The sequence below is a fragment of the Podarcis melisellensis genome, assembly GCF_964234715.1.
Source record: "Podarcis melisellensis genome assembly, chromosome: 11".
Taxonomy (NCBI): domain Eukaryota; kingdom Metazoa; phylum Chordata; class Lepidosauria; order Squamata; family Lacertidae; genus Podarcis; species Podarcis melisellensis.
The window spans coordinates 51,495,230-51,521,408 of record NC_138543.1 but is presented as its reverse complement, the minus strand read 5'-3'; the positions used below and the strand labels follow the sequence as shown (position 1 = coordinate 51,521,408).

General features: G+C 42.3%; 1 protein-coding gene and 1 long non-coding RNA gene across 3 annotated transcripts in view; one reads left to right on the top strand and one right to left on the bottom strand.

Annotated features, from left to right (window-relative positions):
- Positions 1 to 26,179, top strand: part of DCC (DCC netrin 1 receptor) — a 934,061-nt gene that overhangs the window by 453,352 nt on the left and 454,530 nt on the right. For both annotated transcript variants that reach the window (XM_081929563.1, XM_081929562.1), the window contains exons 3-4: positions 8,923 to 9,207; positions 25,859 to 26,009. In XM_081929563.1, the coding sequence (XP_081785689.1) occupies positions 8,923 to 9,207; positions 25,859 to 26,009 (436 nt within the window). The remainder of the gene's footprint in view (positions 1 to 8,922; positions 9,208 to 25,858; positions 26,010 to 26,179) is intronic.
- The window catches only part of LOC309380245, a 57,940-nt gene continuing 53,441 nt past the window's right edge, over positions 21,681 to 26,179 (bottom strand). The window contains exon 4 of the long non-coding RNA XR_014172762.1: positions 21,681 to 21,978. This is a non-coding gene — a long non-coding RNA (uncharacterized lncRNA). The remainder of the gene's footprint in view (positions 21,979 to 26,179) is intronic.

Sequence of the window (26,179 nt, the reverse complement as noted above, 5' to 3'; positions counted from 1 at the left end):
AGTGCTTTCTATGAGGGAAAGATGGTTTCCAAAAATGTGTATACAGTGTTACCTCGGGTTAAGTACTTAATTCGTTCCGGAGGTCCGTACTTAACCTGAAACTATTCTTAATCTGAAGCTCCACTTTAGCTAATGGGGCCTCCTGCTACTGCCGTGCCGCCAGAGCACAATTTCTGTTCTCATCCTGAAGCACAGTTATTAACCTGAAGCACCATTTCTGGGTTAGCGGAGTCTGTAACCTGAAGTGTATGTAACCTGAAGCGTATGCGTAGAAAAAATGTGTTTGTTATAAGATGTTTTCACTAAAATGCTGTCAGATTTTCATGAGGACTGCCCATTGTTAAGTAAAAGTCATTTCCTTGACAAGTTCCAATCACACCCTTGGAAACAGGCATTCTGGGCTGCCTCTTATACCTCCCAGGACTCTTATTAACAGGGAATATTGGCACTCGGTTCTGCTGGTCCTGCCAGCTCCAGAGATAATTAACACCCCCAATGATGTCTTTCAAAACTCTATTGACAGTTTGTCTCTGCCAGTGTGATAGCTCCACAAAACAGCTTCCTGTTCCTGTACTTAAGTTGCGGCATCCTCTCTATGTCACCATAGGAACCATTCTTTTTTTAAAAAAAATAATAATATTTATTAACAGTTTAAAGACTATAAAAGAAAAAAAATTCAACAAAACAATACAACACAATACAAAAACAAAAACACTACATAACACTAACACAAAACATTGAATTAACAGAACAAAACAAACACAATTTAGAACGCATCCAATAATTTAAATATCTTAACTTTCATTCACTTGTTTCCACGACCTCCTCACACCTCCCTTTTTGTATTCCACTTCAATTAACTGTTTCAGCAATTCCTTTCCATCTTCCTCTGTTTTCTGCCCTGTAATTTATCCTAACTTATTCTAACCTTATTTTTTCCCTTTAATACATTAAAAATCTATTTGTACTTAATTCCTTATAACATTTCTGCTAAAGCCATATAACTTCATCCCAACATTTTTCTAACATTCATTAATTTTACAGTATTTCTGTAAATAATCTTTAAATTTTTTCCAATCTTCTTCCACCAACTCTTCACCTTGGTCTCGGTTTCTGCCAGTCATTTCCACCAGTTCCATATAGTCCATCAACTTCATCTGCCATTCTTCCCGGGTGGGTAAAGGAACCACTCTTGTCTCTCACTGGTTCTGAAGTCCCCACACCCAATCCTTTGGGCCATTGCTTCAGCCCAGCAGCTAACAGCAATGTTCACTGAGATGAGCTACCTCCCCGACTCCCTTCCTCTTTATGAAGTTTCCCAGCTGTCATCAAATGCCCCAGGGGATGGCCTGAAGGCTCATGAGACCACCAACCTGCTGAAGCTAAACCTACAGCCTGTTGATGGGAATTGCCATCTTCCCCGACCAGAGACAACTGCTACTGCTGTGGCTGTTGTTGGAGACTGCCATCTTCCCCACCCTGAGACTCCTCCTCTTTCTGCTGTTGTGGCTGTTGGCGGGGATTGCTATCTTCCCCACCCACCGCTTCTTAAAAAAACACACATCTCTGGACCCTGCCAATATGGCCAATTATCACCCAGTCTCAAATCTTCCATTCTTGGGCAAGGTGATTGAGCGGGTGGTTGCTGAACAACTCCAGGCATGCCTGGAGGATGCAGACCACTTGGATCCCTTCCAGTCAGGATTCAGACCTCATCATGGGACTGAAACTGCCTTGTGTCAAAACATTCTAGTCGAAGATCTCCAGCAGGCCAAGGACCAAGGTGAAAGCTGTTTCCTGGTCCTACTGGATCTCTCAGCGGCCTTTGACACCATTGATCATGACATCCTTCTGGACCATCTAAAGGAGTTGGGAGCTGGGGGCACTGTTATACATTCAGAAAGGTATTTCATAAACCTTCCTGCCAAGAAATGTTGCAAATCTGATTAAAATTCTGTGGTCTTCATCTTAACGTTTCTGCAGATACCTGAGCTGAACAGGGATCTCCATAATCAGCTTGCTTTAGGCAAAATACACTTGGTGGCTTTTTGTTGCACTATCAAACTATACAAATGATTTGCTTTTTAGGGAGATTTGTTTTGAGATTCTCATCCTCTATGCTTTCTGGTGTCACCTTTTTTTACTTCTCTTGAAATGACAGTAATTTTCCCAGTGTTGTAAATGGCATGTGACTAAAGTATATTTCATTGCCTTTTGTTGAACAACTCAAACATCAGATGAATTGTACTAACAAACCTGATAAAAATAAGACTCTGGTTATCACTCCCCCCCCTCCTGATGTGCAGTAGCTTTCTTAGCTTTCCATTATAAAAGCATTTCTTTGATGCATATGATTAACACCAATTTTCTCCCAGTAGGTTCTTCTAAATCAGAAATCTGAATTGCACAGATTTACTGGAAACTCTGCATCAATATTATTACTTCCACTGAGATTTTTCGCTTATAGGTTTTCAAAAAATGGGATTTGCAGACACAGAAACAGAGCCATTTAGACCATTGTTCTTAAAAATTTAGCCTGTCTGCACATTATATTTATTTAACTACTCATTCCCCCCCCCCTTATTCTTGGGTTTCTTTTTCTCAGGTTCTTTTTCTGTTGCTTCTGTATTGTATCCCACCAGGAATCAGAAGTGCCAATTCACACAATGTTCGCATTTATTAGCAACACTAAACAGGATAGAACACCAAATGTAAGGTACTTTCCCTGCAGCAGAACGACTAATCTTCTGCACCATTCTCAATGGGACACATCAATTTGTTTAATGATAGGCTTTAGACTAGATACAATGAGAAACAATTCTTTGAAATTTCAAGACTGGAAGCAGCAAAAAGTGAGCTATTTAACTAAGAATTAGACTCAGTTGCAAGACAAACCATGTATAATATCGGTAAGAAAACACCATGTATAATCTTGGTAAGAATACACCAGGTTTGGGTAAGAAAAACCTGGTGTATGATGAAAAAAGAATGTCAGGTCTGAAAATGAATAGGAGTAGAAACACCCTTCGTTCATATTATTAAACTTAGAAAAGGGACATCTAATGGCTGCTCTGCACAATAAGAACTTGAGAACTAGACCTATGCTGAAAAAAATACCTTGTTTCCACCCCAACCTTTGTCCATCACTTAATGTGAAAAGCAATTGCATTTGAAAATTCTCAAAGGGAAGAGGGAATTTCAGTGAAATTCTCGTGTGTGAGGTGCTGGTCTTTTGTTTTGCTTACTTTACTCTTGAGGTGATCTGGAATGTTGTGAGTGTCCTTTCTTTCAGTCTGTAAATCAACTGTCCAGGGGTCTGCACTCCACAGGCTTTCAAAGTGCCTGCACTTTGATCAAAGCACAGGGAAATCCTGTGGATTTATCCATTGGATAAATCCTTTCTGTGGAGCTTTTTCATGTCGGGAGTTCTGGCAGCCAGGGAGGCTGCAGAGTGCTGGATAAAGGTTTACTGTAAAGAAAATGATGTGTATCATTCTTTGCCACTATGTAAACTCAAATTTTGCCCCCAGGTAAAAACCCTGCTTCTAAAACAACAACAGCACCCTGAACCAACTAAATAAATTTGCAAGTACATTGGAAGCTGCAGAGTGCTTAGAGGAATGCCTGTAGCTCTGCTATAGAACATCAGCTTTGCAAAAGGTCCCAGGTTTAATATCCAGATAGCTGAAAGAGACTCATGTCTGAAATCTTGGAGAGCTGCTGTCAGTAAGGAATCCTGAGCTAGGCGGATCATTAGTTTGTCAGATTATAAGGCAGCTTCCCATAGTGTGGCTCATTGATTGTTAGTGGGATCATTGACTGTTTGTGGGGGTGGGTGGGGAAAGTAAGGATCTGGCCCACCAGCCAGATTCAGCCCACCCCCGCCCCCATCTCTGACTGAGTTAGATACAATTCTCTAGCAATATAGCCAGCTCAATGACTGCTTCATTTGATATTTGGAGGCCAGTTCTCTTGGGTCTGCAGTGTCCTCGTCTGGTAAGGAGTTGGAATCTTGGACCATTCGCAGCTTCTGGCCAGGGTTGTGCTTCAGGTCTCATTGCCTGCACTGTCATGGCTAGTGAAAATTGCTGCAGTGTTTGTGGTCCAGATTAAAAATCAGTCCTGTGAATGTGATCAGTTTTTGTTCATTGTTTTAAAGTCCACAAATGATAAGGAATTAATTACTTTATTTTGACATTTCCTTTGCATAAAAATGAACGGAAGTTCCTTATACAATTGGGTATGTTATTGTACTACCAACCTTACTGTATGCTTGTGAAACATGGACCACTTATAAACGCCATCTCCAACTTCTCAAAAGATTCCATCAACGGTGTCTCCGAAAAAATTTTATACATTACTTGGGAAGACAGGCAAACTAATACCAGTGTACTAGAAGAAGCAAAGATCACCAGTGTTGAAGCAATGATTCTTCAACATCAACTTAGTTGGACTGGTCATGTTGTGCGAATGCCTGATTATCGTCTTCCAAAGCAACTACTCTATTCCAAACTTAAAAATGGAAAACGTAATGCTGGTGGTCAACAAAAGAGGTTTAAAGACTGTCTCAAGGCAAATCTTTAAAAATGTAATTTAAACACCAGCAATTGGGAAACACTTGCCTGCGAGCGCTCCAATTGAAGAACAGCCTTTACTAAAGGTGTCATGGGCTTTGAAGACCCTCAAACTCAGGACACAAGGGAGAAACATGCTAAGAGGAAGGCATGCTTGGCAAATCCACACCGTGATCAACTCCCATCAGAAATCCAATGTCCCTACTGTGGAAGGATGTGTGGATCCAGAATTGGCCTCCACAGTCACTTACGGACTGTGTTTATGGTTTATGGAAGATAATCTTACTCGGCTACGAATGATCGCCAAGAAGATCAGTTACCCAAGTTATGGTTAATTATTGGACAGTGAGATGAATAACATGGTGTTTGGTGGAAACTGAAGTGCAGCAGAATGGAAATGGTGCTGATTGTGATGAATGCAGGCCAGAATGAAAATTGCTGCCTTCTTGAATCCCCATTGTGTTCCCCATCTCCTGAGTCCTCTTCCCAAAGTTTGAGTTTTGTCCCTGTGCCCCATGTCCTCAGTGCAGTACCCCCAACCCCCACTTGTAAAGGTAAAGGGACCCCTGAGCATTAAGTCTAGTAATGGCCAACTCTGGGGTTGCGGCACTCATCTCACTTTACTGGCCGAGGGAGCCGGCATACAGCTTCCGGGTCATGTGGCCAGCATGACTAAGCCGCTACTGGCGAACCAGAGCAGCACACGGAAACGCCGTTTACCTTCCTGCCGGAGTGGTACCTATTTATCTACTTGCACTTTGACATGCTTTCAAACTGCTAGGTTGGCAGTAGTTCCAGCCTAATATGGGAGAGAGAGAAAGTAAGTAAGAAAGAAAACTCAGGCAAAGCTCAAGAAGGACTTGTGGAAGATTTGACTTTGCAACTTTGCTGTTGTTCGTTCCCTTCAGTATTATCTGAACCAAACTGAAGCAAATGGCTCCTTTCCATTACTTTGGTTCCCTGCCCTTCAGCTGTAGTACAAATTGAAAATGGAAGGAGGGAGGCGATGGGCGGGGAAACAGGTCCTTCCTTTCTGTTAAATAACCTTGCAGACTTTAATTTGAAACAAACAAAGCATTTTAAAGCACTGCTCCTTGGGGGATTGCACCGACTGTTACTAAATTGCTGAATATTTAACAGTCACACACATGCTCCAGACCCCAAGGTCTGTCCCCCAAATGATAAGCCCTTTTTTATTAAATGAACTTTAATTACTTAATAATTAGGCCTTCTGTAGGGGGAAGATGGGGATCTTGATAGGCTGCCAACCAGGCCGTAGGGCAAATCAGACTTGCGTGCCATTTCCCGATTAGAATTTAAAAGCAGGTGTACTATTCTCCGAGACCCTGGTTAGGAGACAATCTTCCCTGAAGGGACAAAGACACAATGTGAAGTTGAGCTGTGGAAGACTTTGTCTTGACAGTTGCATCAATTAACAGAGCAAATGCTGCAGAAAAAAAAGTCAAAAAGGGGGGAGGAGGAGTTGGAGGATGAGGCTCGGATGAAGCATGAGCAAGTCAAAATTCTGGATTTTGCAATTCGAGAGCATTGCGGTACATAGGAAGCCAAGTCAGAGAATTGGTCAGTTTAATTCAGTACTGTCTACACCAGGGAATGTGTGGCACTCCAGATGTTGCTGGACTATAGTACCCATCATCCCTGACCATTAACCATGCTTTCTGGAGAAGATGGGAGTTGTAATCTAACAACATCTGGCAGCCAAAGGTTCTCAGTCCCTGGCAGTGGCTCTGCAGGGTTTTTGGTGGGGCATATTCCTAGTCTTTCCTGAAGATGTCAGGAATTGAACTTTCTGCATGCAAAGCATGTGTTCTTTTCCTACGCTTGAGACCCCCTCCAGTAACACCTGAAGGGAGACGTACAGTGGTACCTCGGGTTACAGATGCTTCAGGTTACAGACGCTTCAGGTTACAGACTCTGCTAACCCAGAAATAGTACCTTGGGTTAAGAACTTTGCTTCAGGATGAGAACAGAAATTGCACGGCGGCGGCAGGAGGCCCCATTAGCTAAAGTGGTACCTCAGGTTAAGAACAGTTACAGGTTAAGAACGGACCTCCAGAACGAATTAAGTTCTTAACCCGAGGTACCACTGTACATGTTTCTTCTACAGGGATTGGCACAAGCTTCAGATATGAGGACTCTGTGGAGGGTTGCATGAGCTTGCTCTTCTGCACATCGCTCCAGAAGGACACAAAGAGCACACGTGAGAAGTGGCCACCTACAATGGAGCACAGGCTCATCTAGTTTTATAGCACCCTGTTTTCCAATAGTAGCTTATCAGATGCTTTTGAGAAGACCATAAGCAGGGTAGAAGGGCAACAGTCGTCTCCTGTTCCTTGCCTCATTACGCAGAGGTATACCGGCTCTGAATATGGAAGCTGATTGCTATCCATATACCTGTATTTGAATATTGTAGTTCAGTAAAATAAAAGAGACACTTGTGTTAAGGTTTGCCAGAATGCCCCATTTCCTGACTTATATTTATTTAGTATTGCATTCCTCCAAGGGGCAAGGTGGCATACATAATTATCCCTTTTGAGCTACATTATGCTGAGGGATTGTGACTGGCCCAAGGTCACCCAGTGAGCTTCATGACTGAGTGGAGATTGGAATCCTTTTCTCCTGGGTCCTTTCCCAACACTTTACACCACATTGGCTTTCCACTCCAGTCTTCAATACAGAGATCCTCTTGGCAAAATAGCTTTTGTGTTTGTTTTATTATATATCCTATGGTTTTGAAAACACACTTTTGATTGACAAAGTGTTGTCTTCCAAGACAAATAATACATGTGCAGATATCAAGTCTTGTATGGCATCAAAACAAACATGGAAAATCTTACATTACACATTCAGCTCACATCCACAGGGTATACTTCAATCTTAAGCATTAAGACAATTCTCCATAGTGGCTGCTGTGACAGAAGGGAGATTACTGTACTATTTTTAATAAATGATATAAATTGAGACCATACAGAGTCAAACCCATCTTTCTTTGTTACCCCTCTTGTCAAACTATTATTGTGAATTAAGTGCTCCTTAAGTGCTATCTTCCACACATATTGGGTCCAGGTTTCTGTGGTGGAAGGTGGTGCTTTTTCTAGTTAGAGACAGTGGTTTGCCTCGTTGCTGTCATGAGAAAGAAGTTCAACTCTTTATGCTTGACCATTGGATTGATAGATTTTTTTTCACCAACATCAAGGCTAGCATGGGTTCGGGTACAAGATGTTGCCTTGTAATGGTGAATGGTAGTGGGGGGAAATGGGTCTAGAAATCTTTAAGAAATGTACACTCCCACCACATGTGGAAAAGCATTCCATTAAGCTTATGTCCTCTCCAGCATGAAGATGAGAAAGTGCAATTAACTCTTGAAAGGTATAGAAGTGTCCAGTGCCATCTTTAAAGAGACTTCATGCAATTTAGTCAAGATGGTAACTCTGGAAGTGTATACTCTATACCAGCAATGTCCAACCGGTCGACCGCGATTGACAGGTTGACCATTGGGGTGCTCCAGGTCAATCGTGTGAGTAAAAAAAGTGATTGCCTGCTTTCTCATGAGCGATTGTGATGTTCCCCGCACCCTGTGCTATGCATTGTGAAAGTTTGTAATCACTGAGCCTGCTTCAGAGTGGTGGAAGGATGGAGGGCATTGGCGTGCCGGGCGATTGATTTTATGCAATCCCTCCTTAAAGAAGCTCAACAACTATGGGCAATGACAATGGGTAGATCACTGCCACTTTTATTATACTGTGAGTAGATCACAGTTCTCTATAGAGTTGGGCATGCCTGAGTCTATACTAACCAAAGTTAGCCTCCTGGTGTATATTGTACTCTAGGAGGCTTGGTTTGGTCAGAATCAAAGTATACACTTCCAGAGCTAACACTAAATGCATTACTTTGGGTAAATGAGCCACCATAGACGCTAGTGGGCTGTGAAAATTTGTGTCTCAGGCTTTTTGGACTCACCTACCTATGTGCTATCTAAAACCAAAGGGGCACATTGGTTGTCAAATTTGATTTTTCCCCCCTCCCAGCTTTCCTACCCCACTTCTACAATAATTACTTGGTAGTTTTATTTTCACTGTATTTTTAAAATGATCCCTATTATGGAATTCACCTTTTTCACAGCTGCCTTGCATCTTGATGGATATTGTTTATAAACTACTTCTGAGCCATAGTTCTGTTCAAAAAGTATGGTACAAAGTAAATAGGTTAACCTAATTTAGACTTGAAGAGCAATTAAGTGAAAACAAACCAGCAGGAAATAAGGGGGAAAGACACCCCTGCATTTTAGATCTTCTTTTCAACTGGTGTTTTGTTTCTGTTTCTACAGGTCCATTGAGGTTTCTATCCCAGACAGACTCCGTCACAGCATTTACAGGAGACACTGTTTTGTTAAAATGCGAAGTCGTAGGGGAACCTATGCCAATCATCCACTGGCAAAGGAACCAAGAAGATCTGGTTTTGAATCCTGGTGATACCCGTGTGGCAGTTCTGCCTTCTGGATCTTTACAAATTAGCAGAATTCAAGCAGGGGATGGTGGGATCTATAGATGCCTTGCAAAAAACCCTGCCAGTTCAAGAACTGGAAACGAGGCAGAAGTCAGAGTTTTGTCAGGTAAGAAGCTTTAAAAATATATGTAAAATCACTCATTAAAGTTATGGCATTGAAGTCTGATTACATCTGGTTTGCAATGCAAATTTACCCACCAATATGTGAATATCTTTAGAAGTGAACCCGTGAAAATTGACCTTTTTTTGCAATTTAAATTGTAAGTATTACCAGCTTATGTGCCTGTTTTCTGCCACTGTGGTCTCTTCACAAGGTCAGAGCATGCAACATGTAAATGTGACCTTTACAAAAGCAAATCCCATGAATACCTTCCCAGAGCACTGGGGGGAGGGGAAATGTCTTGCTTCAAGAAGAACCAACCAACCAATATATGGTGTTCTCAACTGCAGCCTTTGAATCTATTTCCCAGCTTCTCATGGGACCCTGGAACTATTCCATTTTCATCTTCATTTCTGAACCACTATGTGGTGAAGGTGGGGTAGCGGGCTTCGTGCTGACCTACTACAAATAAATATAATTTTGAAGTCTTGATGTAAAAACAATAAAAAACAAAAACTGCAGATCTGTTTGATGCGGATAAGAAAATACTGTTACTCGGTATACAATATATTATTGGGGGGAGTCAATGTGGTCCAAATGAGGGAGTGTTGCAGTATGATATCGGATTTAAACCCCACTTCTGCCTGGAATTTTGGGTAACCTTGGCACTGCCATTCACTTTGCTTCAGTACCTCCTGCTTAAAAGGGGATTAATGGTCTGGTTGCTTGTAGAATAGCTTTGAGAGGTGCCTGGGGCAAACTTACCTTGTGAAGCAAATATGCCACAGAAATAGTTGGCAGTAATAGGGTTCTTCTCTCCAAATCTGACATAGCAACACTGGTACATGTTTTGTGCTTCCTGAACCTATACATGAAACAGAAGCACAGCACACTTCTCAGAGCTCTTTGGTGCAGTTCTCCATCCAAAATGTGTGCACCAAAGTGCATGTATTAGTGAAAACAATGGACAAAACTACATCCTATTATGGGGGATTTGCCTGCAGAAAGGTTAATATTGGGCAAAGGTGTGTCTAAAACTGCAGACATTCAGAGAAATGTACACAAAATGCAAAAGTTTTAAATAGTCTTTTTAAAAAAGAAAAGTAAACTTTGTGAGTTGATACAGAAATGGAATTCAAATCTACTTGGTACCGAGCTGAAGACTGGGAAAAATAAGAATCTGAAAGAAACTGAAAGTGACAGATTCATCCATCCCTGTCCTTGCTAAATAAACTCTGAAATATAGGATGCTTTTATCTGAGAGAAGTAAAGTTTGACAGTTATACTTCTGCTTTGTTTTCTGACGGGTTTCCCCAAAGAGCAATGGTTTTCAATGCACTAGCTAACTTCATTTGAAATGCCCCTCACTTCTTCAGGGCTGAGAAATGTCATTTGGACCAGGCAATCTGAACTGACACTTCCAAGACCTGAGGAGAAATAACAGTGGTGGGCCAACATGCTTTCAGCACTAGAGGAATATTTTCAGGCACAGGAAGAAAACAGAAACTAAGAGAGGCCTAGGGAACTTGATATGGCCAACTGGCCAAATCCCAACCTCCCCCATCACCCAAATGTGGCACATAGGTGTGACTACCCTCCTGTCAGTCACTGATGTCATAATGACACCCAGAAAATGACACCTGTCAAAATTCAAAGAAGGTTGTCAATCAACTGATTGGTGCTGGGAGGATGCCTTCAAAGAGACTTCCTCTAACTGCTGATCAGCTGATTGACAGTTACAGGGAACCCCTTTAAAGTCCCCACAGATGGCCTTGTGGGCCAAATGGGAAGGCTTGAAGGACCTAATTTGCTCCATGGGCTGAGGATTAAACCTGCCACTGATGCATTATTTTCAATTACCGGTACCTCAATTTTTAAAAGCTTTTCATACAGGTATATTTTTTTAAAGAAAGCAAACAAATAATTGAGGACCGTGCAGCTCTTTTGTGTAACTATTTCCCCCCATTTATTACTAACGATATTGCATCATCATTAGCGGAAGATGACAATGAGCCTTTTCTACTTTTTGTTTTCCTCGAGTCTTTTCTCTTTTGTCTCTTCACTCCTAATGGAAAGAATTACAATTCAGAGGCAATTCCAAGGCAATCAATGGAGCAAAAATGAAGAAAACCTTGTTAGTCTATTTCTTGTTTAACATTCTGGAGTCAATTGGCTTTTTAGATGATTCACTTCTATGCATAAAGGTGTTAATGGGGATGGGGGAGGGAGAGGGGAAGAGATGGATACAAAGCAGCATTAAGAACAATAAAATAAAATTGCCATTCCATCTACAAAAAACACCCCCAACAAAACAAAATAAAACCAGAACAAGACAACAACAGGCTTTGCATATAAAGAGCTTGATGGTTGTTAAGCAACAGCTACATTAGATGAGCAGAAATTAAAACTTCACAGCTCCTTAAACACCACATAAAGCACCCCGGGTCCCAGTCAGCACTGGAAGACTTCATTCCCATTCAGGAGAACTGCTTTAGCATTTAAGCACAAAGGCATCATCATTAGGCTGAATAAATTCTCTGAGACATGTCTCAGTTATAGCGACCCTCCATACCAAAAGTCTATTTTTTTAATACCTTATAGAAAGACATTATACACACCCAACAGGCCTGTTGGTGTGTGTGTTTATACTTACTTTATCAAACCTTTATTAGGCATTATGGAAATAAAACCTTAAAAGAGAAAATAACATATAAAAGCCTTGAAATATATATAAAAAGGCAGCAGTTTGCTAAGTACATATATATATATACATATAGAGTCAGTGGTTTTCCTTGTTAACCTGCTCCTTGGAGGACTGCTGCCAAAAACTCGGCTACCCCCGCCGTTACCCTTTGGTCAACGTCGGATAGGTAGAATCCCACACATTCACCTTGCTGCGGTTCCAGACCACCCAAAAGAGGGGACAGCACGCGTTGACGGAGCGTACTGTACAATGGGCAATGAAGGAGAATATGCTCTACAGTGTCCGGGACATTCATAGAGCATCTGCAGAGTCTCTTGTTTCTAGGAATGTTTTGATATCTTCCCCTGACAAATGCTGAGGGAAAAACATTGTGTGTTTATAATCACCCTATAAATCTTGCTCTGTGTTTGTGTGTGTCATGGGAGGTTCAAGAAAGTAGTTAAGCTCACCAACAGAAAACAGTCCTTTAAGGCAGAGTTGTTTTACTTGGCACACACAGAACACACACTCTGTATTTACACACTACATACAGGTTACACAAAGGCTTTTCTCCTGTCTGGTTCCAGAGAGGTTTCTGCACTTCAAAGTCCTTGCTGAACAAAGTCCACATCCAAGTTCTAAGTCAATTTGCAGAGAGTCCTGCCATGACTCTGAGTCCTGAAGTCTGACAATTCCCCAAGTCGTCCTCTCATATGAGCTCTTCTCAAAATGTTCTGATAATTCTGCAGCTCCACAAGGACCCACATCTTCCTGATAATGGCCAATGACTTGTGTCCCATGCTGTAATCTGAGCCCTTTAAACAGAAAGATATGTACCTAATTTGCCCAGTAATACTAATGAGGAAGTCACAAGATTCAGCCAAGTACATCTCAAGAATGTGCAAGCTCTTTCCTCACTAACTAATTGACTTAGAACTTGACTCCCACTAACACACATACCACAACAAGCATTTTTCTACTGTCTACTAACAGCACATTTTTAGGCTTTCTGCTCTATGGGCAGCATCAAGAAAATCTCCATTACAAGGAACATTGATATTAATAGTATTTTGTAAGGGGGTTCTTAGGCAGTTGCCATAGCCCTTTAGCACTTTTTGGCTGCCATGTTTTTCAAGCCAGACCAAAGAGACTGCCAGTCTCTTTTCTGAGCCAGTAGCAAGCAGTGTCAGCTGGTGTGACACGAAGTCTGTCCTATTTTGCTTCTGATACCTAATCACACCTTCCCAAAGAAACCAGAGGCTTTTTTGCTAGGGATAAAAGGGGATGAATGAAGAAAAGAGGATCATAAGTTATATATGTACGCCATGACCGCCGCTAGGATTCTAGTGGCTCAAAAATGGAAAACCCAGGAAATCCCAATTTTAATGGAGTGGCTGACAAAAATGTTTGAATACGCAGAATTGGCAAAAATGACCTATAAGATTTGGAACCAAAAAGTAACAAAGTTCGAATAGGAGTGGAGTAAATTTGTTGAGTATATACGGAGTAATTGTACAAGCTTCAAGACTGCTGCATGGTCAATATAAATCTTGTGACGTGGATAGAGTGTAAATAAGAATCTGTAAGAGAGGATTTTAATTGTGAAAGCCGAAGTAGGGAAGGAAGAAAGTCCAGGCGCGATAATGCGTGGTAAATAAGAAGATACAAAAATGTTGAATGTAAGAGTGTATGTTTTATTTAATCTTGCTTTGGAAAACCAATAAAAAGCGTTAAAAAAATTGATACCTAATCACAACTGATTGCATGCCTTCTTACATTGCAAAGAAGACAAAGGCGGGGATATGTTTGCCATTCACTCAATAAATGTATTGATCCCATGGTAGGTTCTCACAGGCATCTGGTTGGCCACTGTGAAAACAGGATGCTGGAGCAAGTGAGCTATTGGCCTGATCACACAGTCTCTTCTTATGTTCTTAAGCAATGAGCTTGGGTACATAGTCCTTCCAACCCTCCTTTCTTAAGGCTGCATTCAACTTAGTCGTACCCAATGGAATCTAGGGAGTCAAGTTAGTCACTCCCATAAATCTCAAAAGGTCCACTCTGAATATGACTTATTTGGGATCAACCCATACCCCATGTGAACTAGCCATTTCACTTGATGAATCTCCCTGAGAAACAACTCCCAAGTTCTCCATAACTTTAGGTGCCCCTCCCCTTTTTTGCTGTCAGTTCTAAATAGGATTCCACAACCATCCCTAGAACTTTGTTCCAATACAAGCATTATTCACTGTGAATGACAAGACAGGTGAACAAAAAGAAACACAGACATGACCACACATCCTTTGGCAGTGAGACACTTTGGGATGAAATTGCTCCATGAACTCACAAGAATAATAGAGTTATAAGAGCCAGAATGAATAGCTGTCAGGAAAGAGTTGACTTTCACTCTGTCTACACAGAGCACATTGGCCTGTGGCCAGGTGAGGGTTTTGTCCACTGTCGATTAAAGAAATTTGCACCTGTGTGATCAATCTGAGATTGATAGGATTGCTGTTCTTTGCTTAAGATATGCGAAGCACCGGCCTGAGTCATAGCAAGAGGCTTAAGGGTGTCATGTAATTTGTAGCTGAATCTATTTGAAGAAGGAGATGATATTCAGAGGTTCCACAGCAGACTGAACTCTGTGTGCTTTGATGCGATGGTTGGCGGAGGTATCACCCAAAAGGTTACCTGACAAATGTAGGACTTTATTGTTTGCTTTGATTCACTTTGCAATGTGTGGGCTTGGAAAGCAATCAAAAAGAACAAGGAGCCTGTTGCTAGGTGTTTTGCTGTCTGTTTCAAAAAAGTCAGCCCTCTTCGCATCTGAAACCCACATACTGCCCCACTCTCGCTTCTGGTTTATCTTTGCTTCTCAGGAATTCATCTTTTGTCCAGGACTCCTTGCCTTGCCTCTGTGTGTGTGTGTGTGTGTTTTATGAGGCCCTTCCTATTGTTTTCGACCCCCTTCAGCACTTTCTGTTGCCCTCCTGTTTTCCCTTCCCCTGCCTTAGATCTGAGCACCTCTGCATTAGCTGAGGTCTTACAGAGTGCACAGCTCAGGAGTTAAACAGCTGCCATGAATCTCCACCAGCATCTCCAGGTGTGGTGGGAGAGACTCTGCCTGAAACCCCCGGGGAGCTGCTGCCAGTCAGTGTAGACCAGTGTTTCTCAAACTTGGGTCTCCAGCTATTGTTGGACTACAGCATCCCTAGCTAGCAGGACCAGTGTTCAGGAATGATGGGAGTTTAGTGCAGCAACAGCTGGAGACCCAAGTTTGAGACCACTAGTGTAGACAGTGCTGAGCTAGGTGGACCAATGATCAGACTCAGCAGCTTTTTGTGTACCCCTCTTAGGGCCTGAGGCACTGCAGGGATGATGCCCAGCCTTGGAAGCAAATGCTTATTGTCTCTCAGTGGATTCTTGATGCACCATGAGACAGGAGTGTGCCCAGCTGAATCATTCTTAAGGATGTGGTTCTGTGGTTCACGTAAATCAGGCTTGAGTTCAAATAAGTCCATGGGTGTGATGACTCAGAGTCAGGTTCATGGCTATCACCTTGGGTTAAGTATCAACAAAACTGGTTGACTTTTTTCCAGGTGGTTTCTATGGTTTTAAGCCTTGGATATCATTCATGGCTAGGGCCATGACACTGCTTGCCCAGCACCTTGCCTGTGACATCAGGACAGCTCATCCAATCACTACCATTTCCATAAAATCCCAAAGCACTGTCAATGGTATCTTCTAGAGCAGGTGTGGGAAACTTTTGGTCTTCCAGATGTTACTGAACTACAACTGCCATCAACCATAACAGTTGGCCATGCTGGCTGGGCCTGATGGGAGCTGTATTTAGCAACATTTGGGGGACCACTTCTGATCTAGATCATTTTTACCCTGCTGTTCAGTGAGCTCACATACAATTTGATAACAAAACATATAAATTGTTTTGTGGCTGTGAACTTCCCCTCTGCCAGTTGTTTCACAAATGGATGCAGGGCAGAGTGAGGACAAATTGAAACAAATAAGATGGGTTACTAGAAAGAGGACCTTTTCAGTATTGGTACCCCAGAGTGGTCTTCCTAGTGCCTACTTGATGACTATTTAGATGTCAGGTGCATGCATTTTCAGTCTCTCTCTCCCCCCTGCTTTTTATACATATATTTTATCGACGTCATTTTCTGTTGCTAGTCCTATTCTGGGTGAGATTATAGTTTCCTTTTCTATTTTATTTTTTTTAGTATTTACTTGTGAGCCACCCAGAGGGCACTTGTCATTGGGTGGTGTATAAACATTGGAAATAAATAAATAGACAAATGAATGAATGAATGTAAATAAATTAAAACACTATGTGTTTACAAACTGAAAGACATTACATAAAATGGGAGGATGGTGAGAAAGGAAGGGGGGAATTGATTACCAATAGTAGTTCTAAAGTCAGCTGGAATGGAAACCGTTCAAAGACAGAAGGAACTCAGTGGAGTTCGTCTTTCAGCAGTGCTGTTCGGATGACCCTCTCCTCTCCATCGCTTCTTTGGCTTCAACCTGCTGGCAGATGACAGCTGAAGCAGAGATATCTTACTGGGCCTGGCGTTTCAGTGGAGTTGATGGAATAAGTCCTGCTTATTCGCTGCAAGTCCACTCTGCAGTGTATGGGGGAGAAAACAAACACACACACACTAAATGTGGAATAATGTTGCTATGCATTCTTTGCCTGTGTAAGAGACTTAAAATATTTAAAACCACCAATGCACTTGAGTGATAAGCAGCAAAGGCCTCTCTTTTCCTTCCTTCCTAGGCTTGTTACTTTTTCAATTCATGTATTAGGAATACTAATAACCTGGCCTTCACCGTGTGGTCCAAGGGCAAGGAGCATATGGAATCAATCTAGCAAATGAAAACAACATACAACATATGTTATGTGCAAGTTCTGCCTTCCAGCAGATTGAGGTGTTCTCAGATTCACAGAGATATAGGAAGCTGTTCAGATCATTGCTCAATCATACTCAGTATTGTCTACACTGATTGGCACCTACTGTTCAGAGATTCAGGCAGGGCACATTCCCAGTCCTATGTGCAGATGTCAAGAATTAAACTTGTGTGCAAAGCAGGTAAAGGTAAAGGTAAAGGGACCCCTGACCATTAGGTCCAGTTGTTGTCGACTCTGGGGTTGTGGCGCTCATCTCGCTTTACTGGCCGAGGGAGCCGACGTACAGCTTCTGGGTCATGTGGCCAGCATGACTAAGCCACTTCTGGCAAACCAGAGCAGTGCACAGAAATTCTGTTTACCTTCCCACCGGAGCAGTACCTATTTATCTACTTGCACTTTGATGTGCTTTCGAACTGCTAGGTTGGGTTGGCAGGAGCAGGGACCGAGCAACGGGAGCTCACCCCGTCGTGGGGATTTGAACCGCTGACCTTCTGATCGGCAAGCCCTAGGCTCTGTGGTTTAACCTACAGTGCCACCCGCATCCCGTGTGCAAAGCACAGACTCCACTATATAATAATAATAATAATAATAATAATAATAATAATAATAATACCACCTCCTTTTTGAGAAGAAATACCAAGACAGTTCACAAACACACAAAAGCCAACAGCAGAATAGCAAGCAAAACTGAATTATAAAAATATAACTACCCATAATTAAAGCACGTAGTAGAACAATTTCATTAAAACATCCATAATTAAAATGTATAATAAACAAGCTCATTAAAATAGCATAACAGTTAAAAATGATGATTTCTGCCCCCCACCCTTTCCCCTCCCACGTGCTCTGCCTCTTTTATAAGTTGCAAGCCTATGGCAAGAACTTGTCAGCATTACAGGTCCAGAAACAAAGGAGCCCCATGGTTTATAGGCAAAGGTGAACACCTTTTCAAAGCTACTCACATACGAAATAAAATGCAAGGTAAAACAGTTTACTGATACAAGATGTGGCCAAGTTGTACTTCAAGAAAAACCTGAATAGATGTGGATGTATTGACCACATGGGCAAAAATGATTCACCGGGTGTCATTCTAATGTCAGGCAACTGGCAGCTGTTTGCACCCACATGGCAAGCTTGGCCTATGGAGGTGGTGGAGATAAGATTCTGGTCCACGGGCATTATCCAGCTCCCTACCCATGTTCTTGAGGCACGAAAGCATGCTGCTGTGTGTAGGTGTTTACCCAGTGTCCAAAGGGAAGGAATTATGCTAGGCAAGTGCTAGTGAGGTCCTGAGAGGCTAGCACTACATTCATACTTGATGAATGGCAAGAAATTATGTCAGAAGTGAGGGAACATGTGGTGCTCTACAGGTGAGGAACACTTGAAAAAATATGAAATCAGTCGGCACACTCGACCTGGCTCTTTTGATGAAAATTATGATGCTTAAATACATGCATCTTCAACAAATATCTGGCCTTAGCAATCTTTCTGTCCACTCGCATTGTTGTCTACTTTCTTTATTTTTTTCTATTTCTCTTCTCTTTAGTGGTCCAAATTCAACTAAGCTTTCCCATCTCAAATTTCCTTTTGACCTCCTGAGAGAGGACCATTACCTTTATGGGACAGGAGGGGAAGCCTTTCAAACCATATCCCCTGTATAGGGGAATTTTTTAATGTTTAATGTTTTATTATATTTTTGTATATGCTAGAAGCCACCCATAATGGCTGGAGCAACCCAGTCAGATGGGCGGGATACAATTAATATTATTATTATTTATTTCTTTTCTGGGGAACCTTGCAAGGCTCTCTAGAGAGTGATGTGAGTGGTCAGAGGCAAAGTGGGCAGGGCATAAAACACGCGTGCTTTGAGCAGTGGGTTAGTTTGTATACAAACTCACACACATTTCTCTAGCTTCCATCCAGCGGCACTATCAGAGTTCAAGGGCACTTATGAGTCATGCCAAAAACAAAACTGGGAGAAAATGTAGGGCTGAGGCAATATCTCCCCCAATAGCCCACACTCTGGAGACTAGCAGAAAGTGCTGTGTAAGCCATTTATGCCAGAAAGTCAGTCGCAAGAAGATGAGCTAACTGGTGTCTTCTATGCCGGGAAGTCTGACACGCATCTGAGCTAACTGTGTCTGTTTTTAAATTTGCACGTTTGCAGTTTGGGCAAGAAATCTGCACATGGTCGTAGTTTGGGGCAGACAGGACAGGAGTTGGGGGAAAGCTAAAAAGTTCTGTTTCTCTTGCCTACATGAGTGTGGTTCTGCTTTTTTTTCCTGCCTGAGTAAGCCTGTAAGAAATTGTTTGTCACATACTGTTATGTACTGAGTTGAATAGGATCCAAAATGCAGCAGTCTGATTGTTCCTACAATAGGATTCAGAATGCAGCAGTCTAATTAGTCCTAGAACAATAGGATCCAGAATGCAGCAGTCTGATTGGTCCGCAGGAGCCACCCAATCCAACTCCAGATGGAAGTGAATCCGCAACCTGATTGGCCTACAGGAGAACCCCTGAATTAGCCAATCACATGGGGCCCATTGTGTAAATAATGTATATAAAGCAGACATTTCAGGGGAACTTCCATTCCTCACTACTATGAGCTGAAAAAAGAGCATGAAATCCACACTCAACTCCTAGTATATTTCGCATACTATAAAAAGAAGCTATAGAGAACAAGGAGGGGCTCAACCTTTGGGAGAGATCCCACTGCAGCCCCTGCACAGGTGAATAAACTCTGACCCGGTGTCTGTCTTTATTGACTGGGAAAACCTGCAACACAGCAAATGAGGGGTGTGGGTTGGGGCAATAGGCTGTGACTTGCAGAAAGTTCTGGTGGCCACATAGAGAGGCCTGAAGAGGCAGGTTTCCAGGTTTGAGGTTTCCCATCCCTGCTTCGTGGCTTCTCACTGACACCTGGTTGGACACCATGGGATCAGGTAGATCAGTGTTCAGCTCCAGTATGGTGAAATGTGTTTATATTGGTGCTGGCCTTTAAAGCCCTAAACGGCCTCGGTCCAGTATACCTGAAGGAGCGTCTCCACCCCCATCATTCTGCCCGGACGCTGAGGTCCAGCGCCGAGGGCCTTCTGGAGGTTCCCTCATTGCGAGAAGCAAAGCTACAGGGAACCAGGCAGAGGGCCTTCTCGGTAGTGGCGCCCGCCCTGTGGAACGCCCTTCCAGCAGATGTCAAAGCGATAAACAACTACCTGACATTCAGAAGACATCTTAAGGCAGTCCTGTTCAGGGAAGTTTTTAACGTGTGATATTTTACTGTATTTTTGGTTTCTATGGAAGCCGCCCAGAGTGGCTGGGGAGGCCCAGCCAGGTGGGCGGGGTATAAATAATAAATTATTATATTATTATTATTATTATTATATTGAAAGAGGTTTTACCACATATTAACCTGTCTTGGAGCCAGGAAGGCCAGCCTGCATGCCACAGAGAGCAGAATGTATCCTTTTCTTCACAAACAAGGAAAAAAATAATAACAAGCAGTTAATAATAATAATAAAAAAGGAGCCTGACTTTGCTCCAGCGAACATTAACTTCAGAGTTCATGGAGTATGAATTCAACATGCTTGATTGGATTAATGCAAAAAATAAATAAATAAAAATGTTAATCTAATATTTTTGCCTTGCCTCTGGTTAAAACAGCCATAAATTTGATAATGCATTTTTGAAAACACTCTCTGAGTGAGATCACAGTATGAATTTGATTATCCTTTTACCTGCTTATTGCTTTATCCTGTTCCTTATCACATCATTTAGTTGGCTTTGTGGAGCCTGGCTTGAATTTCCATCATGAGAGCAGGGTGGGGAGGGAGTCAGACCTCCAGACAGGTTGCTCGCACTTGTGGTTATACACCTTAATGCATTATATAAATTGAGAGATGAGTATCGCTTTAATGACGGATTTCTCTATCGTGGTTTACAGTAGGTTTCCTTCCCCAGTTGGATTAGCAACACAGCCCCCAAGGCCCAATGGCCAGGCATTCAATTTCACATTTCCATTCTGACAAGACAGAAAAGAAAAGTCCTGTTTTGCCTTTTGGTTTTTAAAGATGCACACAAATCTTCATCTTTTTTCCATTTTATTTTATTTTATTTTATTACAAATTAACAAATATAAATCATCCTGGGAGGCTTTTTGTCAATAGATCAGGGTGAAGATGCTTTAAAGAAATAAAGAGCTTGTCATATTCTCCAGCCATCCCAAGAGAAGCAGGAGGGAATCTCTGTGTTGTGCCTTTTAAAATAACAGCACTGGTCTTGCCTCAGCCTTCCTGCCTCCACCCCTCCTGCCTTGCTAGTGCTTTTCGTCTGTTGTAGATTTTGAAGTGCATACCATCCAACATTTCTCCAGTGAAAATAGGGATGTCCAGTGCTATTATTCTAGAAAAAGAGATGCCAGAACTCATCATGAATGCCCTCCTTGTTCTCTTATAATGGCAATGGTGCCCGCCTGAGAGGTGCTGGAACTGAGTTTTGGTGAGTTCCAGCTGAAAAAGAGCCCTAAGGATGTCTTATTCCATACCTTCCAACATTTCCCCAGTGAAAATAGAGATGTCCAGTGCTGCTATTCTAGAAAAAGAGGTGCCAGAACTCACCATGAACACTTCCCTTGTTCTCTTAGAGAGCCAGTGTGGTGTAGTGGTTAAGAGTGATAGACTTGTAATCTGGGGAACCGGGTTCGCGTCTCTGCTCCTCCACATGCAGCTGCTGGGTAACATTGGGCCAGTCACACTTCTTTGAAGTCTCTCAGCCCCACTAAGAGTGTTTGTTGTGGGGGAGAAAGGGAAAGGAGAATGTTAGCCGCTTTGAGACTCCTTTGGGTAGTGATAAAGCGGGATATCAAATTGAAATTGAATTTGAAATACTTTATTGTCACTTGTACAACTTGTATACAGTGAGATTACACGAGCACCCCCCACTCAGCTCTCTTAGTCTTAATTCCCCTCATTTACTGACGCACACCCACCAAACCCGAAAGTCAGTTGCCCTGTTGTTATATTTTCATTCAGCAGCCTAACAGCCCATGGATAGAAGCTGTTCTTTACCCTGTTGGTGCGACTAATCATGCTTCTATATCTTCTGCCTGAGGGCAGGAGATCAAGAAAGTGCCGGCCAGGGTGTGAGTCATCCCTGAGAATTTTCCTCACTCTCCCGAGGCAACGTTCTTCTGCTATTTCATCCAGTGGATTTACGAGACAGCCTATAATATATTGTGCTGTATTCACCACCCTCTGTAGGCACTTCCTATCAGATGATGTCAAACCAGCATACCACACCGTGATGCAGTATGAAAAGACAATTTCTGTTGTTGACCAGTAGAAAGAGATCATCAGATGTTGATTGACATTGTTCTTCCGCAAGACTCTGAGGAGATGGAGTCTCTGTTGGGCTTTCTTAACCACCTGGGTTGTATTTATTTTCCAAGTAAGGTCTTCACTGAGATAAACTCCTAGGAATTTAAAGGAAGAGACTCTCTCCACACAACCCCCCTGCCCATATACAACGGGGCTATTTCTCCTCTCTTCTTCTGAGAGTCCAACACCATCTCCTTTGTCTTGATGATATTAAGGTGCAAGTTGTTCCCTAGGCACCATGTAGATATTTTTTGGATCTCCCCTCTGTACGCTGATTTGTCTCCACCTGTTATTAAGCAATATTAATAAATCCAAACTTCTTCTTCTTCTTCTTCTTCTTCTTCTTCTTCTTCTTCTTCTTCTTCTTCTTCTGGCAATGGTGCCCACCTGAGAGGTACTGGAACTGAGTTCTGTCGAATTTCAACTGGAAAAAATCCCTGGGATGTCCTGTTCCATACCCTCCAACATTTCTCCAATGAAAATAGAGACATCTTATGGAAAAGCAGAACATTTCGGGATCAAATCAGAAACCATGATGGCTTCTGTAAATCTAGGACTGTCCCTGGAAAACAGAAACACTTTGAGGGTCTGGAAATGATGGCAGGGACTTTTCTGTTTTATTGGTCTGGGAGCAAAGAATTGGGCTGTTTGCGAGACAGAGTTGAATCCTTTCCCAAAGGCCCTTTTATCCTTGCTAGCGTCCTGCCTCCAGCCTACTGTTATTAATATGTCACAATCCTACCCATCCCCTCTGTTCTGTGCGGAAATGGTGATCAGATGGAGTCACCCTGCTCACCCTGTGGCTTCTCAAACCACCAGCAGCTATCTACAAATCGGGAGGGTGGCACTGGGGTTTCACATTTTTGTAGAAACTGAGCAAACCGCAAAGGCACTGAGGAGCAAGTTACTAAGTTCCAATTGTAACCTATTGCACATAGTGATCTGCACTAGAGAGCTTTGGGCTTTATACAGGAGTATTCAGGAGATGGTGGGTTTTACGTTTTAATCACATTTAGGAATGGGGAATATGAGGCATTCTGTCTCATCAGTGTCATATTAATGGAACCTCGCTAGGTTGCTAGGATGAAGTGCTGCTGTGCAAAACAATGGAATCAAATTTGCACCAGCCTAATGCATTGTATTTGTTGATTATGTTTCAGTGGAAATTGCAATTGTGGCATGGTAGTTTGCCTTCAGCTAAACACTCCAACAGGAAGTAATTCAGGGCCACAAAGAAGGTTGTGCATTTCTCTAGCAAAATAAATTGTTGTTCTGAGTGACTCCTTCAACTTTCATGGTTCTGTGCAGTGTGACTCAAAGCGAGCAGTGACAAATCAGTCTCCCTTGTGAAGCAACATCCATTTATCTGGAGTAGTTACAGCCAAATTCCATAAAATATCCCAGCCTTCTCACACAATAGTAGACAATTCCTCCTTTCAACGAACACAAAAAGGGCTCATGTTATTACACTTCAATTTGATTGCACATTAAAAAACCTTCCACATCTTTCTAGTGTTTTATTATACTGATGTAAAGCCTATCCTTGATTTAATTAAAGAATTGTGGGTTGGTGCTTTACTTCTCTGCCCCCTTTCTCAGTGTTTCGTTTTGTTTTTTGCATAGCAAGGACATTCATTTAGGCAATCGGCAATGTAGGGAACAGGAAAGTTTTAATGATAATGACAGAGCACATTATGTTAATCAGGAGGGGGGATCTGATATACATCTGGGGTCGAGATGCTTCTGTTTTGAACTACTTCTTCACAGAAAATATGGTAGTGACTGCTGGGTCTAGAATGTTTGCTTGCCTACTTTTGAAAATTCGAAGAAAATGGGGGATAGAACCACAGAGTTAAAGGTAAAGGTAAAGGGACCCCTGACCTTTAGGTCCAGTCGCAGATGACTCTGGGGTGGAGGCGCTCATCTCGCTTTATTGGCCGAGGGAGCCGGTGTACAGCTTCCTGGTCATGTGGCCAGCATGACTAAGCCCCTTCTGGCAAACCAGAGCAGCGCACGGAAACGCTGTTTACCTTCCCGCCGGAGTGGTACCTATTTATCTACTTGCACTTTGACCTGCTTTCAAACTGCTAGGTTGGCAGGAGCAGGGACTGAGCAATGGGAGCTCACCTCATCGCGGGGATTTGAACCACCAACCTTCTGATCAGCAAGTCCTAGGCTCTGTGGTTTAACCCACAGCGCCACCCTAAGTTAGGTTACTGCTAAATTTGGGGGGTGTTCAAAGGGGAGATAACAAAATAAAGTTTGGTTCTCATAACATATCTGTTCAGATGTTAACTAAAAATAAGTAGGGTGGGGGTGTTTCTTAAGTGCCTCACTTTGGATCTGAAATGACTTCTAATTCCCAGTCTGTACCAGATCCAGTGTTCTGCTTTCCAGTATATATGGTGGTTTTTCAGGGATTCCTCTCTTGTCTGCATGGTGTGAACACACTTAACAGTACATTTCTTAATCTGTGCTCTGGCTTTGCCAGTACAGCAGACTGCTACAGATCTCTGTTGTGAGCAAGAGCCATCCCTGAACTATACTTTCTAAACTTTGATCTGTGTTCCGTATCAGGGCTGTCAACCAACTGAAAAATATTCAGTTGCATAGCCATGGAAGCTTTTTGGGAAATTTCCCCTCCCCCCCTTAAAATATGCATTTCACCAAACCTCATTTATTTATTTGTTTTTTAGGAAATGGAACTACTGTGAGGCAACTAGCACTCTTGGTTAAAAAGGAAATATCAGATTTAATATTTTATTTTTCATTCCCTATTGGAGGAACACACCAGAACCAAAACACAGCTTTGCAAAATGCACGAGTATGCCATTAACTGTCAACCTCGCCAATTAAAATTGACCATTAATCATCAAAAGCTTTAGTTGCTGGATTTGCCCATTAAGCCTAGAATCAGGCTGCAATCCTGCACTCACTTACCTGGAGCAGCTGGACAAGGGAATGCAGGATGTGGTGATGTCATCAGTTGGAGCACCGGAGTTACTGATGAGTCTCCTTGCTCTGGCAAGAAAATAAACTCTAAGAGTTTAAGTCATAGCAATCTTTGCAAGCTTGTGTGCATTTCTAATTAAAGGCTTAAGGTTACATTTCAGTGGGCAGGAGATCTTTTGCTAAAGCTCAATTTGTTTTGCAAGTTTAATCCATACATTTGGAGGTAAGCATCACTGAGCTCAATGAAGCTTACTCCCAGGAAACTATACGTGGGACTGGGGCCATGCTGCTGGGCAGTTTATCATATGCTAGGACTCCATATAAGTGTCACAATTTTCCATAGCATTTAATTCTACAGAAGCCTGCATTTCTGGATTCCCCTATGGGGGAATGTCATAATGCACTCGTATTTTAAAATTTACCACTACACCAGTGCCTGGTAGTAAGTTGCATTAAACTCAGTATGACTTATTTCTGAGTCAAACTCTGTAGAATTACGCTTTCATTTAGTATGTAAATCGCTGTTCACTTCTCTGGATTCAAATGTTTACCCTGTATTTCATTTTCTGCTGTCTTTCTGCTCCTTTATTCTATAGTGTGAATTTTCTCTCTTGCAGTGAAACAGAAGATTTCCCACTGAGAATATTTAAATACTCCTCCCCGCTGCTCCTAAGACAAATGGTGTGATTATTAAGTAATAACCATTCCTTTTCCTTTCGTAGATCCCGGGTTGCACAGGCAACAATTTTTCCTGCAGAGACCGTCAAATGTGGTAGTTGTCGAAGGGAAAGACGCTGTGCTGGAATGCTGCGTCTCTGGCTATCCAGCCCCAACGTTTACGTGGCTGCGAGGAGATGAAACAATCCCATTCAGGTACCTAGTTCCTCAGTTTACAACAATGCATTGGGGAGAGCAAAACTAGAATTCTGCTGCTCGCTTTTGGATCAGCTGCTTTGTCCCATGTGGGAACACCATTGTTGAAAGGAGAGAAAATTATACGTCGGCTAGACCCCTACATATGGGAAGGAGTGAACAACCCCCCC